The 17,578-nt window shown below is 42.2% G+C and overlaps 1 protein-coding gene across 1 annotated transcript in view; it reads left to right on the forward strand.

The window, feature by feature from the left end:
• Window positions 1–17,578, forward strand: part of PEX7 (peroxisomal biogenesis factor 7) — a 303,428-nt gene that overhangs the window by 213,143 nt on the left and 72,707 nt on the right. The window contains exon 9 of the mRNA XM_063441196.1: window positions 294–393. Within this exon, the coding sequence (XP_063297266.1) occupies window positions 294–393 (100 nt within the window). The remainder of the gene's footprint in view (window positions 1–293; window positions 394–17,578) is intronic.

The following is a 17,578-nucleotide window of genomic DNA, read 5'->3' on the forward strand; positions in this document are numbered from 1 at the left end:
CAACAGGGTATTTATATCTTATGTTCCTGTGCTTAAGGTGTACACTTTATTTTGTGTCTATTACTATTACATGATGAAGGGGATACACGAGTAGTACACCTTGGATTGTGTTTTTTATTCACTGTGAAGCACCTACACACCTTGCTGCTGCTATTTCTCGGGATGTAATCATGTTACACCATTTTTGATTTTGTGTCTAGTAATGTATTATTTATATATTTATTTATTTTGAATGCGCATAGTATTTTCTTGTATGGGGTTTGCATTACATTTTGATTATTTTCTCTCCATAGATTGTGGGATTTCTCCAAGCCTTCTGTGCTGCTTGACAAGATAGAACACCATACGGAGTTTACTTGTGGCCTTGATTTTAGCATTCTTCTACCTGGCCAGGTAATCGATTTCTGCACCATTACCGTTTCTGGAGTTACAGTCTGCAGGCACTCTTACCAATGATTCCTCAGAAACTGTTAAATTGGTTGATGATCTAGTTTAGCAGATCGTCAGAACAATGAGCCCTGTTCATTTATTTAGAAAACTGTGGATGACACCACTAATAAAATGCCTTTGTGTTGCATGAGTAATGCAGAAGCAATCATTTTCAGGTTCACTGTTTTAGTCACTATTCTTTCTTTGGTGTTTTTCTTTAATTCATTTTTTATGTGAGCACATCATAATGAATTACATAATGGAAACGCACCAGAGCAGGAAATCCCTCTAATCTATGTTCGGGGGAAATTACCCGAACATAGATTTGAGGGATTCCCTGCTCTGCTGTGCTTGTCTATGTTTGGGAAAATTTCTCCGAACATAGACCTGCACGCATCCTCACTTACCGATCAGTTCATTTTACGACCAGGTCGTAAGAACGGAACCCGGTCGGTAAGTGAGGAGTATCTATATAGAAATATAAGCATTTTTAAAGTTAGTAATTATGCTGATATACTTGGATTAATAATTTTAAAAGCTTCTTTAGAAACATGCACAATTTACTGCAAATGTGACTCATTGTGAACTGTACATAACCTAGCTATGTGTCACTTTGTGCCATCCAGGAATGAGGAAAGATAGTTAACATTTTAATCTCTAAGCAATTTATGATTTAGCCATTAACTGGCTTAATTAAACAGTTTAAGGCAATTGAATTTGTAACATTTATGAACGAGGTTATTTCATGGCCTGAATCTGGTCAATTGTTATTTGTTTATTTTTATTCCTTTACAGTATATACTTTTTATTGAAATAGATCTTTTGCTGTTTTATTGGAATAAAGCTCTGCTGTGCCAAGAAGAAGAAGCTGAATGATTTGGACCAAGCGCAAGCTGGTTGTGACTAACATAGCTTAGTATCACTTTATAGAGCATAAAATCTATACACTGTGCAAGCCGTATCTGCTATGATTTGTATGGCGTGCCAATATTCTGTAAAAACGACTGACCTCCGACCACACTGGCAATTCTCACATTTACTAAAGCCTAAAGAAATTTGGAAGTAAACTATTCTAAGTACTATTTGCCCACTTGCAGCACTAGCAGCCAAAGGATAAATGATTAAAAAAAACTCTGTGGTGCCACATTTCAAAAAAAAAAAAAAAAATAGAAATAAAAACAGAAGCTTGTGGTTGTCAATAAGGTCCCCTGTCTAACTATTCAGAGATTATAAACTTTTCACATGCCTACACCTTCCATGCCATGGGTTGGAACATGTATATCACAGAACTGCTGCAGCTATCAGCAAAGAGGGCAAATACCGTATATACTAGAGTATAAGCCGAGTTTTTCAGCACATTTTTTGTGCTAAAAAAACCCAACTCGGCTTATACTCGAGTCAATAGTCTGTATTATGGCACTTTGCATTGCCATAATACAGACAGGGGCTGTGGGGGCTGTCAGAGATCTTACTTACCTCTCCTGCAGCTCCTGCCAGCTCTCTCCTCCTCCGCGCCGTCCGTTCAGCACCTCGGTCAGCTTCCAGTGTAAGTGGCTCTCGCGAGACTTACACTGGGAGCTGCATGGACGGCGCGGAGGAGAGAGCTGACAGGAGTTGCAGGACAGGTAAGTTACAGCTCTGCCAGCCCCCACTCCCCCCACTGAACTGCCAATGCTGGACCACCAGCGAGGGAGCCCCCCTCCCTGCCATGTATCAAGCAGGGAGGGGGGACGAAAAAAAAAAAATTAATAATAAAAAAAATAATAATAATTAAATAAGAAATAATAATACAAAAATAATAATAATGAAATTAAATAAAAAATAAATAATAATTAAAAAAAATGTAAAATAATAAAAAAATGTAAAAAAAATTGCCCACCCCCCACCAAGGCTCTGCAACACACACACACTGCACTCATACACACACTGCACTCATGCACACACACTGCACTCATACACACACTGCACTTATACACACACTGCACTCATACACACACACTGCACTCATACACACACACTGCACTCATACACACACACTGCACTCATACACACACACTGCACTCATACACACACGCTGCACTCATACACACACACTGCACTCATACACACACGCTGCACTCATACACACATGCTGCACTCATACACACACGCTGCACTCATACACACACACTGCATTCATTATACACACACTGCATTCATTATACACACACTGTAAATAAATATTCAATTAATATATTTTTTTTAGGATCTAATTTTATTTAGAAATTTACCAGTAGCTGCTGCATTTCTCGCCCTAGTCTTATACTCGAGTCAATACGTTTTCCCAGTTTTTTGTGGTAAAATTAGGGGCCTCGGCTTATATTCGGGTCGGCTTATACTCGAGTATATACGGTAGTTTGCTTTTAAAATTCAAGCCTAGATTTTAAGCATCTGGATATAAATTTCAGCCAAAAAGGCTTCAGGCACTCACTGAGCTCAATATCAGGCATATTTATTGGAGAATCATTTGTACAGCGGCAACGTTTCGACCAACAAATGTCATTGTCAACATGCAGCTTTTGGTCTTGCAGAAATCTGGACCAAATCCTGATTCATTAAGAGCATGCATTGCTAAATTGTGTGTATTAATAAGTGAAAAAAGTCCAGCACTCACAAATTTCCAACTTGTATAATTTTATTGGAAACACACAGCCATGTTTCAGCGACCCGGGGGCTTTTCTCATGCCTGGCTTGAGAAAAGCCCATGTGAGGACTGAGATGTTGCTGTGTGTTTCCATCAGTACTTCACAAGTTGGAAATTCAAGAGTGCTGGACTTTTTCTTTTTACTCAATACTTCAGTTCTGCGGAGTTTGCTGCTCTTGTGTCTGCTGCACCACATGAGCGTGCACTGCATGCTCTTTGCCCACCAATAAGTGGTGAGTGCTGTTCTTTTTTTTCTTACTTTTTAACCTTGTGATCCTGTTTGAATGGCCCTATATGGCTGCACACTGCTTCCCCTATCTCGTACGAGGCTATTCAGACGTTTGTTAATAACCCTGCCAGGGTGTACTCACATAAAAGGAATTCTGCATCTATCATCTGTGGTCCTGTGCAGCCACAATAGTTTGTGAAGAGGAACATCTTCGTGTCTGTAAAGCTTGTAATCTGTACATTTCCTAGATTGTGTTGTCATTTTATTCATATCAAAATGCTTCTAATCCAAATCTACAAAACAAACTGTTTCGTAACCGTTATATAACATGTCGCAGAATTTTAGTTGTGTTGTGGAAAGCGATTTTATCCTCATGTTGTCAAAATGTCTTCAGACCACCATTGTACAGAATTATTCTAAACCCAGAACACATGCTGTGTCTATAAGTGGCATGATTGCCTGCTCATAGCTTTCCTTGGTAGTGGGAGTTTATATTTGCATGTTAGGTTTTTTTCCCCTCATTATTTACAACAAGAACTGTTTAGTTTGTTCCCCGTGGTTCATCATACGCTTCCTTAGACAGTAGACTCTCATAATAGAAAATTGCAATTAGAAAATTAATAAAGAGAAGGAGAGTTACAGCGCTCATTCAAATGGCAGCATATTCTGTTAATTGGATACCCTAACAATCCAAGGGAAAACAAACAATAGGTAGAAAACAAGTGTGTATATATATATATATTATGTGTGTGCGTGTGTGTGTGTGCAGTAAAACCAAATAGTGATAGAAATAACTTAGATATACTTAAAAACTCCCAGAGTAATAAAACAATGGTCTTGTTTCTATAAGCCTTTGAGGAGGTGATGCTTTAGTGTAGTTTAGCCAAAAGTCCTCCTTGGTGTTCAAATATATGTTTGTTTGAGGTAGGGAGTTCTGTTATTGGCATCTCATGTAAAATATAAGCAGAAAAGACAAAACAATAGTATGTTCAATATCTCAATAATGCGAAGAAAAATAATACACTCACAAAGATAGAGCCTCCAATCAGCTCTTAGATAAGGCTCTCAGTGGTATAATCACCACTCAGGGATGAAACTGGAATTTCTGTCTTTGAGTGGAAGCAGCATAGGAAAGAATAAAAACAGGATATAGTGCTCACTGTTTCAAACCAATAAAAGTGGTTGGAAAAGTATGAAAATTACTCACAATTTTAAGAGCACCTAATGCTCAATGATATCAGCTTAGGTGCAGTGAGCCCTATTGAGGATATATATGAGTGAGTAGAGGTAGATGTTGTGATGGTCCCTGGAGAGGCTCCTTTAACCCCTTAACGACGAGTGACGGACGAAGTCCGTCACTCAGGGGATTGCCATAACGACGAGTGACGGACCTCGTCCGTCACCCGTTAAAATTAATCCCAGATCGCCGCGATCGCGGGGTTAATGGTGCTCTGGTCAGAGGCAGATCGGGAGCACCGACTTGCACTGTCCCAGCACATATGCCCGCTCTGACAGCATGTCAGAGCGAGCACATGTGCTGTGTATACTTACCTTCCGCCTCCCTGCACTTCCGGGTTCACTGTGAAGTGCAGGGAGATGGATCATCAGTGATCCTGCCCCCTGTTGAAAAAAATATTAAATTAAAGTTAAATTAAAATCTTAAAAAGTTAAATTAAATCAAAAATTTAAAAAGTTAAATTAAAATCCCACCCCCTTTACCCATTTTAATAAAAAATTAACCCCTTCCCTGCCAATTGATCACCCCTCAGGGGTTACATTTATTTTATTAATTAATTTAAATATTTAAAAATTATAAATTTAGCTAGCTGGGGAGGGTGGAAGTTAATGGGCAATTGGGGGATTTAGTGCTAGGCTAACTAGGGGTTAACGTTAAAAAAAGTTTTAAAATAAGCTTTAAAAAGTTAAAAAATTAAGTTAAAAAAAGTTTTAATAACGTTTAAGTAAAAAATAAAAAAATAAATAAACTCTTTACCCAGTCCAAATAAAAATTAACCCCTTCCCTGCCAGTCGATCACTGCCTACAGTGATCAAAATACAGATCACAGTGTTATACTGTGATCTAATTTTTTTTTAACCCCTGACGATTAACTTTTATTTATTTTTTAACCCTCAGTGGTTACATTTATTTAATTAACTAATTTAAATATTGTATAATTAAATATTTAGCTAATTGGGGTGGGTGGGAGTTATGGGAAAATGAGGAATTTACTGTTAGTGCTGCTTACTGCTAGTTATGGGTTAACGGTTAAAAAAAAGCTTCGAAAAATGTTAAATCTGTAAAAAAAAGTTTTACAAAAGTTTAGGAAACTTTAAAAAAATTAATAAGCAAAACAAAAGTTGAAAAAATAGTTTTAAAAAGTAAAAAAAAGTTTTAAAAAGTTAAAAAATACATATTTAAAACGCTCATTACCACTACACCTGGAACAAACTAGAGAAAAAATGATCCAATGTTCAAAATATGCCTTTTGAATTACCCCAGGGTGTATTCTTTAATAAATAGTATGTGTTTGTGGGGAAGTTTCAAAAACCAATCATCTAAACTACTCCAAATTGGAACATGGACACAGCATAAAACTGTTAGAAAAAAACTGAATGGCTGCGTCTCAAATGTGCCCCTTCAACATCCACATATACCTGGCAAAGGTACATACGGAGGTATTGCTGTACTCAGACCACATAGCTGAGCAACATATTAAGTTTTATACAGTGGTAGCACACATAAGGTTTGCAAAATATACTGTGCAAACTCAGTGTGTCAAAAAGGCAGAAAAAACGCTTATTACCACTACACCTGGTACAAGCTAGCGGAAAAATGATCCCACACTAAGGTTCAAAATATGCCTTTTGAAATACCCTGGGATGTCTTCTTTAAGAAATGGTATGGCTTTATGGGGTATTTGGATTATATAGCCTGGTAAAATACTCTAAAATGGGACATGGGCACAGCGTAAAAATTTAACGTTTGAAAAAAAATTGAATGGCTGTGTCCCAAATGTGCCCCTCCGATGTCCACATATACCTGGCAAAGGTACATACGGGGGTATTTTTGTACTCAGCAGACATAGCTGAGCAACATATGAAGTATTATACAGTGGTAGTACACATAAGGTTTGCAAAATATACTGTGCAAACTCACTTTGTGTGTCAAAAATGCAGAAAAAAACGCTTATTACCACTACACTTGGTACACGCTAGCGGAAAAATGATCCCACGCTAAGGTTCAAAATATGCCTTTTGAAATACCCTGGAGTGTCTACTTTAAGAAATGGTAGGCCTTTGTGGGGTAGTTTGAATTTAAAACCTGCGAATATTCTTGGAAATTGCACATAGGCCCAGCGTCACAATTCAAAGTTCGGTAATAACTGATATGGCTTGGTCTCCTATATGGCACTGTAGCTTCACGAAATAGTGCCAAAGACATTCATTGGGGGTGTCTTTTTACTCAGAAGACTTAGCTGAGCATAATTTAGGGGTTTTGAACTTAGTGGCACATATGAAATATACAAAATGCCCAGGAAAAATGCAATCCGTATGTAAAAAAAAAAACCAAAATAATTTTTTACCACATACTTTGGCATATATTGGTGGGAAAAATGGGGGCATGCTAAGGCACAATATGCACCTTATGAGATACCCTGGAGTGTCTACTTTTACAAATGGTAGGCCTTTGTGGGGGGTTTTTGAACAGTCAAACTGTTATAATACCCCAAATGGAAGCATAGGCTCATTAAATCCGTCTCTCAAAACTCTACTGTGAATACTGAAAAGGGCAGGTCTCTTGTATGGCACTGTAGCTTCACGAAATAGTGCCAAAGACATACAATGGGGGTGTCCTTTTACTCAGAAGACTTAGCTGAGCATAATTTGGGGGGTTTGAACTTAGTGGCACATATGAAATATACAAAATGCCCAGCAAAAATGCAATCCGTATGTAAAAAATGCACAAAATTATTTTTTACCACATACTTTGTCATATATTGGTGAAATAATGGGGGGCATGTTAAGGCACAATATGCACCTTATGACATACCCTGGAGTGTCTACTTTTACAAATGGTAGGCCTTTGTGGTTTTTTTTTTTGAACAGGCAAACTACTATAATACCCCAAATGGAAGCATAGGCTCATCAAATCCGTCTCACAAAATTCGACTGTGAATACTGAAAAGGACAGGTCTCCTATATGGCACTGTAGCTTCACAAAATAGTGCCAAAGACATACAATGGGGGTGTCATTTTACTCAGCAGATGTAACTGAATACAAAATAAAACTTTGTACAGGAATAGCACACACCAACTTTACAAAATACACATGAGAAGTTCTTTGTTATAATTTTGTGTGCCAAAGCCCCCCAAAAAATACAATTTTACTCCAATATTTAGCTTGGCTTGAGGTTGGCGGTGAAATGGCTACGTAGAAAGTGTCAAAACAACCTTAGGTAAATAGCCTGTGGTGTCTACTTTATATAAATGTATACTTTTGTGTGGCAATTTTTTCTTTTATGGCTATTAAGCTTACAAGACAAACATACCAAATTCTAAAATCGCTCCATATTAAAAGTTTATTTTACTCCTTGTGCTTTGTGACCTGTAACTACCAAAAAAAAAATTAAATCCCAGACACATTATATATTCTGTAAATCAGAACTAAATGAATTTCTTTTTAATTACTTTCCTTAACCTGCACTAATTGTGCACACATTATTATTGCAAAAACTGTAAAAAAAAAAAACAACAACAATTTTTTTAATTTTTTTTTTGCATTTTTCTGTATTTTTTTATAATAAATAAGCATTTATGTACATATATGTTACATCAAATTAAAGCTCTTTCTGTCCTTTAAAAACGGTATATAATATGCGTCGGTGCAATAAATTAGTAAAATGCAAATTGCTGTTGAACGCAAACAGCAAAAAATGCCGTTGTCATTAAGTGAAAGACAAGCTTCTGAAGCTCTGTCCTTAAGGGGTTAAGATGATAAAATAAAAGCAGGATAGAAAAATTAAATTTTGAGAGTAGAGGGGCGGGGCCTGCTCGCCATGCTGCATGTTCGCACAAAACAACAGCTCCAATGACTTTCTGACTTTTTAAGCCTAAAAGAGTAACTCCTGAACACGCCTGACGACCAAAAGTTATGGACTTACACCCATCGGAGCTCCGGTCCTCAGGAGAGGCTAGCAGCAACTGTTTTAGATCTCACTGGATGAGGCCTACTCGGGCGGTGAGCGGGGCGGACGGCCGCTGCCCCGCTGTCCTGCACAGTGGTATAAAGCGGGACTCACCTAACCGTATGTACCAGGCCCCGTTCCCCCCCTTTGGGCCGGCGAGGTTGATCCCGGCCCACGCCCTGTAGCCGCTACCGAGGAGGAGATTGTGGAACCCCACAGAACTGCCAACCCACAGCCCACGCCGCAAGCCACGTCTAAAATGGCGGCAGCCACACACTCACCACCTCGCACTGAGGAAACTGCTAGCTGCTACACTTTGAGGGATACAACTACAGCAAATCCCAGGTGGGCCCTAAATACATGCAGAGGGCAACCAGACCGACGGGAACACAAATACTCACCGCATCGCCACCAGCCCGACTAATGTTCCCGAAAAGCCTGGGGCAACACGCAAAATGGATGCCGGGGAGGAGGTGAGCAGCCGCTAACAGCTTTGATCCAGCTCACACTAACCGGACCCAGCAGATATACCTTCAGGTTGGTCCAGGCTGCAGGCAAGCGGTGCACAGCAACGCTCCCTCTCCTGGATCTGACCCGCAGCACGTTCATTGCGGCACCGCAGGGATTGACGGCTAAATCGCAACAAGACGGTCCTAACAGTTGGAGAATATTGGATGATGCAAACATTATGCCAAATGGGAACTCTCCAGCCTTCTGCCTCCATAACATGGACTCTATGTAGCACCTTCAGCCTTATTACATGTGAAACGCATTAAACATCAATTGGGGTACTGGTAGATAACCACATTTTCTAGTAGCACCCTCAGCCTTATTACATGTGAAACGCATTAAACATCAATTGGGATACTGGTAGTTAACCACATTTTCTAGTAGCACCTTCAGCCTTATTACATATGAAACGCATTAAACATCAATTGGGATACTGGTAGTTAACCACCTGCGGTGGGGGTCCTGGGGCGTTCACTCACGATAAGCAAAAATGTATACATAGCATCTCTCAGCATTTATACTATCGTACTGCTTAAGCTAGACATATACCCTCAGCCCGTGAAGCGCAACACATAGTTAGAAACGTTTTATCTTGTTTAAATCGACTACTCAGCGACATTTGTTTTTTCTGCATGTATAATCTTACTTGTACACCACACAAAAAAAAGCGCACAACATCTTGACCTTTTCAGCATATACTTGTGATTATACTTCTTGTTAAATGCCTATGTCATATTTTGAGCATGTACTTAACATTGCACTTCCAAAAATAAAGAATAAAAAAAAAAAAAAAAAAACTATTTTGAGAGTAAACAAACTAAATGAAATAAAGGGAATTAAAAAGTCCTTCTGAATAGTCAAAACCGGTTTCGCCCTTGGGCTTTCTTAAGTAATCTAGAAAGGTCATCTTAAATCCGTATTTATGTCAGTGAGGACAGGTCATCCCTGACCTGTGCTGCCACTAGATCTGAAAAATTCCTTTTAGGAAGCAACAATGAGTGACAATTACCGTATTTATCGGCGTATAACACGCACCGGCGTATAACACGCACCTCATTTTTAGAAAGAAATTCCAGGAAATTTCCCCCCCTCCCATAGTATTCTCCCCCCCTCCCCTCCCATAGTGTACTTTCCTCCCCCTCCCTCCCCTCCCATAGTGTACTTTCCTCCCCCTCCCTCCCCTCCCATAGTGTACTTTCCTCCCATAGTGTACTTTCCTCCCCCTCCCCTCCCCTCCCGTAGTGTACTTTCCTCCCCCTCCCCTCCCATAGTGTACTTTCCTCCCCCTCCCCTCCCATCCCATAGTGTACTTTCCTCCCCCTCCCCTCCCATCCCATAGTGTACTTTCCTCCCCCTCCCCTCCCATCCCATAGTGTACTTTCCTCCCCCTCCCCTCCCATCCCATAGTGTACTTTCCTCCCCCTCCCCTCCCATAGTGTACTTTCCTCCCCCTCCCCTCCCATCCCATAGTGTACTTTCCTCCCCCTCCCCTCCCCTCCCATAGTGTACTTTCCTCCCCCTCCCCTCCCATAGTGTACTTTCCTCCCCCTCCCCTCCCATCCCATAGTGTACTTTCCTCCCCCTCCCCTCCCATCCCATAGTGTACTTTCCTCCCCCTCCCCTCCCATAGTGTACTTTCCTCCCCCTCCCTCCCCTCCCATAGTGTACTTTCCTCCCCCTCCCTCCCATAGTGTACTTTCCTCCCATAGTGTACTTTCCTCCCCCTCCCCTCCCCTCCCGTAGTGTACTTTCCTCCCCCTCCCCTCCCATAGTGTACTTTCCTCCCCCTCCCCTCCCATCCCATAGTGTACTTTCCTCCCCCTCCCCTCCCATCCCATAGTGTACTTTCCTCCCCCTCCCCTCCCATCCCATAGTGTACTTTCCTCCCCCTCCCCTCCCATCCCATAGTGTACTTTCCTCCCCCTCCCCTCCCATAGTGTACTTTCCTCCCCCTCCCCTCCCATCCCATAGTGTACTTTCCTCCCCCTCCCCTCCCATCCCATAGTGTACTTTCCTCCCCCTCCCCTCCCATCCCATAGTGTACTTTCCTCCCCCTCCCCTCCCATCCCATAGTGTACTTTCCTCCCCCTCCCCTCCCATCCCATAGTGTACTTTCCTCCCCCTCCCCTCCCATCCCATAGTGTACTTTCCTCCCCCTCCCCTCCCATAGTGTACTTTCCTCCCCCTCCCTTCCCATAGTGTACTTTCCTCCCCCTCCCCTCCCATAGTGTACTTCCCCCCCATAGTGTACTTCCCCCCCCCCCATAGTGTACTTCCCCCCTCCCCTCCCATAGTGTACTTTCCCCCCCTCCCCTCCCATAGTGTACTTCCCCCCCCTCCCCTCCCATAGTGTACTTTCCCCCCCTCCCATAGTGTACTTTCCCCCCTCCCCTCCCATAGTGCACTTCCCCCCCCTCCCCTCCCATAGTGTACTTCCCCCCCTCCCCTCCCATAGTGTACTTTCCCCCCCCTCCCATAGTGTACTTTCCCCCCCTCCCCTCCCATAGTGTACTTTCCTCCCCCCTCCCCTCCCATAGTGTACTTTCCTCCCCCCTCCCCTCCCATAGTGTACTTTCCTCCCCCTCCCCTCCCATAGTGTACTTTCCTCCCCCTCCCCTCCCATCCCATAGTGTACTTTCCTCCCCCTCCCCTCCCATCCCATAGTGTACTTTCCTCCCCCTCCCCTCCCATAGTGTACTTTCCTCCCCCCTCCCCTCCCATAGTGTACTTTCCTCCCCCTCCCCTCCCATAGTGTACTTTCCTCCCCCTCCCCTCCCATAGTGTACTTTCCTCCCCCTCCCCTCCCATAGTGTACTTTCCTCCCCCTCCCCTCCCATCCCATAGTGTACTTTCCTCCCCCTCCCCTCCCCTCCCATCCCATAGTGTACTTTCCTCCCCCTCCCCTCCCATCCCATAGTGTACTTTCCTCCCCCTCCCCTCCCATAGTGTACTTTCCTCCCCCTCCCCTCCCATAGTGTACTTCCCCCCCTCCCCTCCCATAGTGTACTCCCCCCCTCCCCTCCCATAGTGTACTTCCCCCCCCTCCCCTCCCATAGTGTACTTCCCCCCCTCCCATAGTGTACTTCCCCCCCTCCCCTCCCATAGTGTACTTTCCCCCCCTCCCATAGTGTACTTTCCCCCCCTCCCATAGTGTACTTTCCCCCCCTCCCATAGTGTACTTTCCCCCCTCCCCTCCCATAGTGTACTTCCCCCCCTCCCCTCCCATAGTGTACTTTCCCCCCCTCCCCTCCCATAGTGTACTTTCCTCCCCCCTCCCCTCCCATAGTGTACTTTCCTCCCCCCTCCCCTCCCATAGTGTACTTTCCTCCCCCTCCCCTCCCATAGTGTACTTTCCTCCCCCTCCCCTCCCATAGTGTACTTTCCTCCCCTATTGTGCACACTTCCTTTCAGTCCCGCCGGAAACCGGAACCTGAAATTAAAGTTCCTGTACCGCGGTGCACGCTGTGAAGCCGGCCCATGCTTCAGGACAGGTAAGTAATTATGGGATATCGGCGTATAACACGCACCCACGATTTTCCCCCTATTTTCAGGGGGAAAAAGTGCGTGTTATACGCCGATAAATACGGTAATTTCACATGATGTGCAAATGGGATAGACAACAGGTGGAAATTAGAGGCAATCAGCAAGACACCCCCAATAAAGGAGTGGTTCTGCAGGTGGTTACCACAGACCACTTCTCAGTTCCTATGCTTCCTGGCTGATGTTTTAGTCACTTTTAAATGCTGGCGGTGCTTTCACTCTAGTGGTAGCATGAGACGGAGTCTACAACCCACACAAGTGGCTCAGGTAGTGCAGCTCATACAGCAAGAAGGTTTGCTGTGTCTGTCAGCGTAGTGTCCAGAGCACGGAGGCGCTACCAGGCCAGTACATCAGGAGGCGTGGAGGAGGCCGTAGGAGGGCAACAACCCAGCAGCAGGACCGCTACCTCCGCCTTTGTGCAAGGAGGAACAGGAGGAGCACTGCCAGAGCCCTGCAAAATGATCTCCAGCAGGCCACAAATGTGCATGTATCTGCTCAAACAGTCAAAAACAGACTCCATGAGGGTGGTATGAGGGCCCGACATCCACAGGTGGGGGTTGTGCTTACAGCACAACACCGTGCAGGACGTTTGGCATTTGCCAGAGAACACCAAGATTGGCCAATTCGCCACTGGTGCCCTGTGCTCTTCACAGATGAAAGCAGGTTCACACTGAGCACATGTGACCGACGTGACAGAGTCTGGAGACGCCGTGGAGAATGTTCTGCTGCCTGCAACATCCTCCAGCATGACCGGTTTGGCAGTGGGTCAGTAATGGTGTGGGGTGGCATTTCTTTGGGGGGCCGAACAGCCCTCCATGTGCTCACCAGAGGTAGCCTGACTGCCATTAGGTACCGAGATGAGATCCTCAGACCCCTTGTGAGACCATGTGCTGGTGCGGTTGGCCCTGGGTTCCTCCTAATGCAAAACAATGCTAGACCTCATGTGGCTGGAGTGTGTCAGCAGTTCCTGCAAGACGAAGGCATTAATGCTATGGACTGGCCCGCCCGTTCCCCAGACCTGAATCCAATTGAGCACATTTGGGACATCATGTCTCGCTCCATCTACCATCCACCACAGACTGTCCAAGAGTTGGCAGATGCTTTAGTCCAGGTCTGGGAGGAGATCCCTCAGGAGACTATCCGCCACCTCATCAGGAGCATGCACAGGCGTTGTAGGGAGGTCATACAGGCACGTGGAGGCCACACACACTACTGAGCCTCATTTTGACTTGTTTTAAGGACATTACATCAAAGTTGGATCAGCCTGTAGTGTGTTTTTCTACTTTAATTTTGAGTGTGACTCAATACCCAGACCTCCATGGGTTGAAAGATTTGATTTCCATTTTTTTATTTTTGTGTGATTTTGTTGTCAGCGCATTCAACTATGTAAAGAACAAAGTATTTCAGAAGAATATTTAATTCATTCGGATCTAGGATGTGTTATTTTTGTGTTCCCTTTATTTTTTTGAGCATTGTATTCAGCCGCTTCAGTGCATCCTATTATTTTTAAATTATTAGAGGACATTTATAATGTTTTGTCTATGTCTTAGACAATATGTTGCCTATAGCTCTTTTCTTAGTCTTTCATAAAGGATAACGTTTCTAAAACATAAAAAAAAGATTAATAACACAGTCAAATAAAAGTGGTGAAATGCCTTCCAGAAAAGGGGAAAATCATCCAGAAATGTGGGATGAACATACCTAAAAATAGGGGAGCCTGTGCATTTTTTTTTTTAAAACCGATCTTTGAGGTATTTTTGTTTTTTTGCACAGATCAGACAATTCAGCTAGATTAAGGTTCGAATGCATTGCGATGTGGACATGGCAAAGCCGCTGGAAATTCAACAAAGGGACACTCTAGACCTGCAGGGAAATCTTTCTGGGGATCCCTTTTTCTGGGTACACTTGGGGAGCTTACGGTGGTTTATTTACGAGACTGGGCATGTCTTTGGTAGTTAACATGCTCTAAGAGTTGGCACATGGCAAAATAAATACTTCAAAAAGTAAATGGTGTCTTTGCTGGTTGGTAGCCTAAAAGTCCCGTTCACTTATTTCTTGTTGCGATTTTCCTGACTTCAGCTGACCTTGCCTGCATTATTTCTACCCAAGTTAAATCAATTCACATCTTTGTAGTTGTCCATGCAACACAAAATACAGACTTTAGGGAATAGATTAACCAATTGACCTTAAGGCTATGTTTTGGGGATAGTCAAGTTGCTATACTTGTAAGTTAGACAGCTCTTTTTCTTTACCTACACCTTCATTTCTTTCAGTTATTATGGGGGACTTTAGACTTTATCAGTGTTGGTGAATAATAGGATTGGATATTTTCTAAGTTCTAAGTTCATTATTACAGACTTTGCAGAAGTCTACATTTGGACCTTTTTAGATAAAAGCTGTAATATTTTACGGTATGCAGCCTTAAAAGCAAGCTATTTCTCCAACGATAATATAATGATAAGCAAAGTATGAAAATGTATATGTAAAGTAAAGATCCTTTTTTTGAAATTTGTTATGTGGAGGCTGATGCTGGAAATGCCCAAGACAAAATCCCACTCATACTCTGTCAACCATTCCAATTAGAATCCCACCCCTCATTGATCACTAATTATGTTGGGTTCCAGATCATTGAAATAGAACTTTTCCAAGTAATTATATAATGCTTGTATTCTCTCTGGAAAAACCTCCCTGTGTACGGATTAGTGATTTGCGCAGAGGGCAAAGATCACTTTGTCAGCAGAAAACTATAATTTTCTCATTGATACAGCAAGTGATCATATTATTTGTAATCTAAGCCAAGACACGTAATATGGTCCTTTCAACTGCGCCAGGATTCATCTTTCATAATCCTTTTCTAGCATCAGATAGATTGTATATACATTTATACTGGTTTGTATACAAACCAATCTGGCCCCCTCTGTTTGGTTAGATTATATTTAGCAGCTAGTCAAACATCTGATTTTGTCAGATTTAGCCCTTTTATGCCCAGACATGTTGATACCTTTATGAAAAGTAGGGCTGTTTATGATCCTTACCCTTTCAGACCAGTGGTCAGTCACAATGGCAAAATAGGGTGAGCTAAATACTGACACAATTAGAAACAAGATGTACTAGAAACAGTTCTGGATACATTTGCTAGCCCTTAGTGAAGGGTACCAGTATAGGAAATAATAAGAGACACTATAGGCACCAAAACAATCTGAACTAAACAGTTGTGATATATATAGATCATGCCCCTAGTCTCCCTACTCAATTTTCTGCCATTTAAGAGTTAAATCACTTTATTGAACTATACACTAATAAACTAATAACCCATGAACAACAAACTAGATTGTTTTGTAAAAGTAGACTTATTGTCAGACCATCCTTAAAAATCAGCATGTAGCATTTAGCCCAGGGGTAATGGATTTATTTTCTCTTTTAGAGTAATGTTCTGAAACAACCCTCACAAACATCTTTAAAATAATATCAAACTTGCATAAAAATTATTTTATCAGGAAGGTTGTATTGAGAGTTTGTTTTGAATCTGTCCTGGGATAACCTTTGCTGATGCAACTAAATTGTACTATAGTTTATCTATTGATTGATACCTGGGTCTCTCTGGTGTTAGCAGAGATTTAACTCTGCTGTTGTACCATTGTTGGATTTAAATCACTTTAAGCGCTGCATGAGCTCAATACCCAATATTAAAATAACTAGAGGGCTTCAAAGCGCTGCTTCAAGTCACACCTCCAAGCCCACTGGGCATGAGAGTCTGGATTCTTACTTCCCGACTCGCATAACGTAACATATCATGACCGCACATGCAGTGCAGTCGCCATCGCTATAGAGAATCTTTGAGTATATTAATTCTCTATGGAAGAATTATAGGCGCTTCGTCTGCATTGGATTGGTCCGTCATCTGCATGGGATTGGTCCGTCAGCCTGGAGGTATACCTCTAGGATGATGTGACCTGAGAAGGAGGTTGTGGCAGTGCTGAAGAAAAGGTGAGTAATTTCTTTCTTTTTTCTTTTTAAATAGTTGAGGGTACCTAATTGACACGGGGCAACAGGGCTGTAGCATTAGTACTACACATATGTATTCTCAACACTACAGTGCTACTTTAAGAATACCTGAGGTTCCCCTGTTACCACCAGAGAAACAGTTCCTGATGGTAAAATCCCAAGTGACTGAATTATTCCATCATGGGATCTTAAGGGAAGGACATCCATTGCAGAATAATTCCATCGTGCATCATTAAGGGGCTAATACACAAATATAAAGACATGATAATAGGACCTGTTCACCCTCCCAAGCACCCACTCACCCTCATACATCCAAGCCATCACACCTGGAAACACACTTACCTATCATATAGGTTGGGGGTTACCAGAGGTACACAGTACACAGTTATTGGTCTAATTTTAGCCTCTACTGACAGAGGGCAGCTCCATTACTCCATTGGATTTCCACATTCTAGCTGGTTGGAAATCTGCATGGCAGGATTACTGCATCATGATTTACGAAGTCCCAGATTACCATGAAATCGAATGCGTACATTAAGGGGTTAAGTTGAAATTGTCTCTGTTTATTTGTTTATTTAATTTTAAAAGTGAAGATATTTACTGGTGATGTCAATTTTTGTAAAGGTATAAATAGTGCCCCTCACAGGTCCAATCTATGACATATAAAATCCCAATATAATACAACATAGAAATTATATTTTTATTATTATTATTATGATTATTATTATTGACATGTAATAGGCCTTCTCATTAGTTACATTTAATATAAGCAGACAAGGCCTGAAAGTAACAGTTTGATTCTGCATTGCTCATATTCAGGCAACAGAAAGGCGCAAGAGGTGGAGCAAACCTCTGGAAGCACTGAGAGATACCGCTGTGCGGTGTAGGAGGAGATTCATACTGCTCCAGAGGTAGCAAAATGGGAATGCATTTTAAATTCACTTTGAATTCTCACTTTAGTTAATAACCCTATTAGTGTAAAGTGTGTTGGATCCC

The sequence above is a fragment of the Pelobates fuscus genome, chromosome 2, assembly GCF_036172605.1.
Source record: "Pelobates fuscus isolate aPelFus1 chromosome 2, aPelFus1.pri, whole genome shotgun sequence".
Classification (NCBI taxonomy): Eukaryota; Metazoa; Chordata; class Amphibia; order Anura; family Pelobatidae; genus Pelobates; species Pelobates fuscus.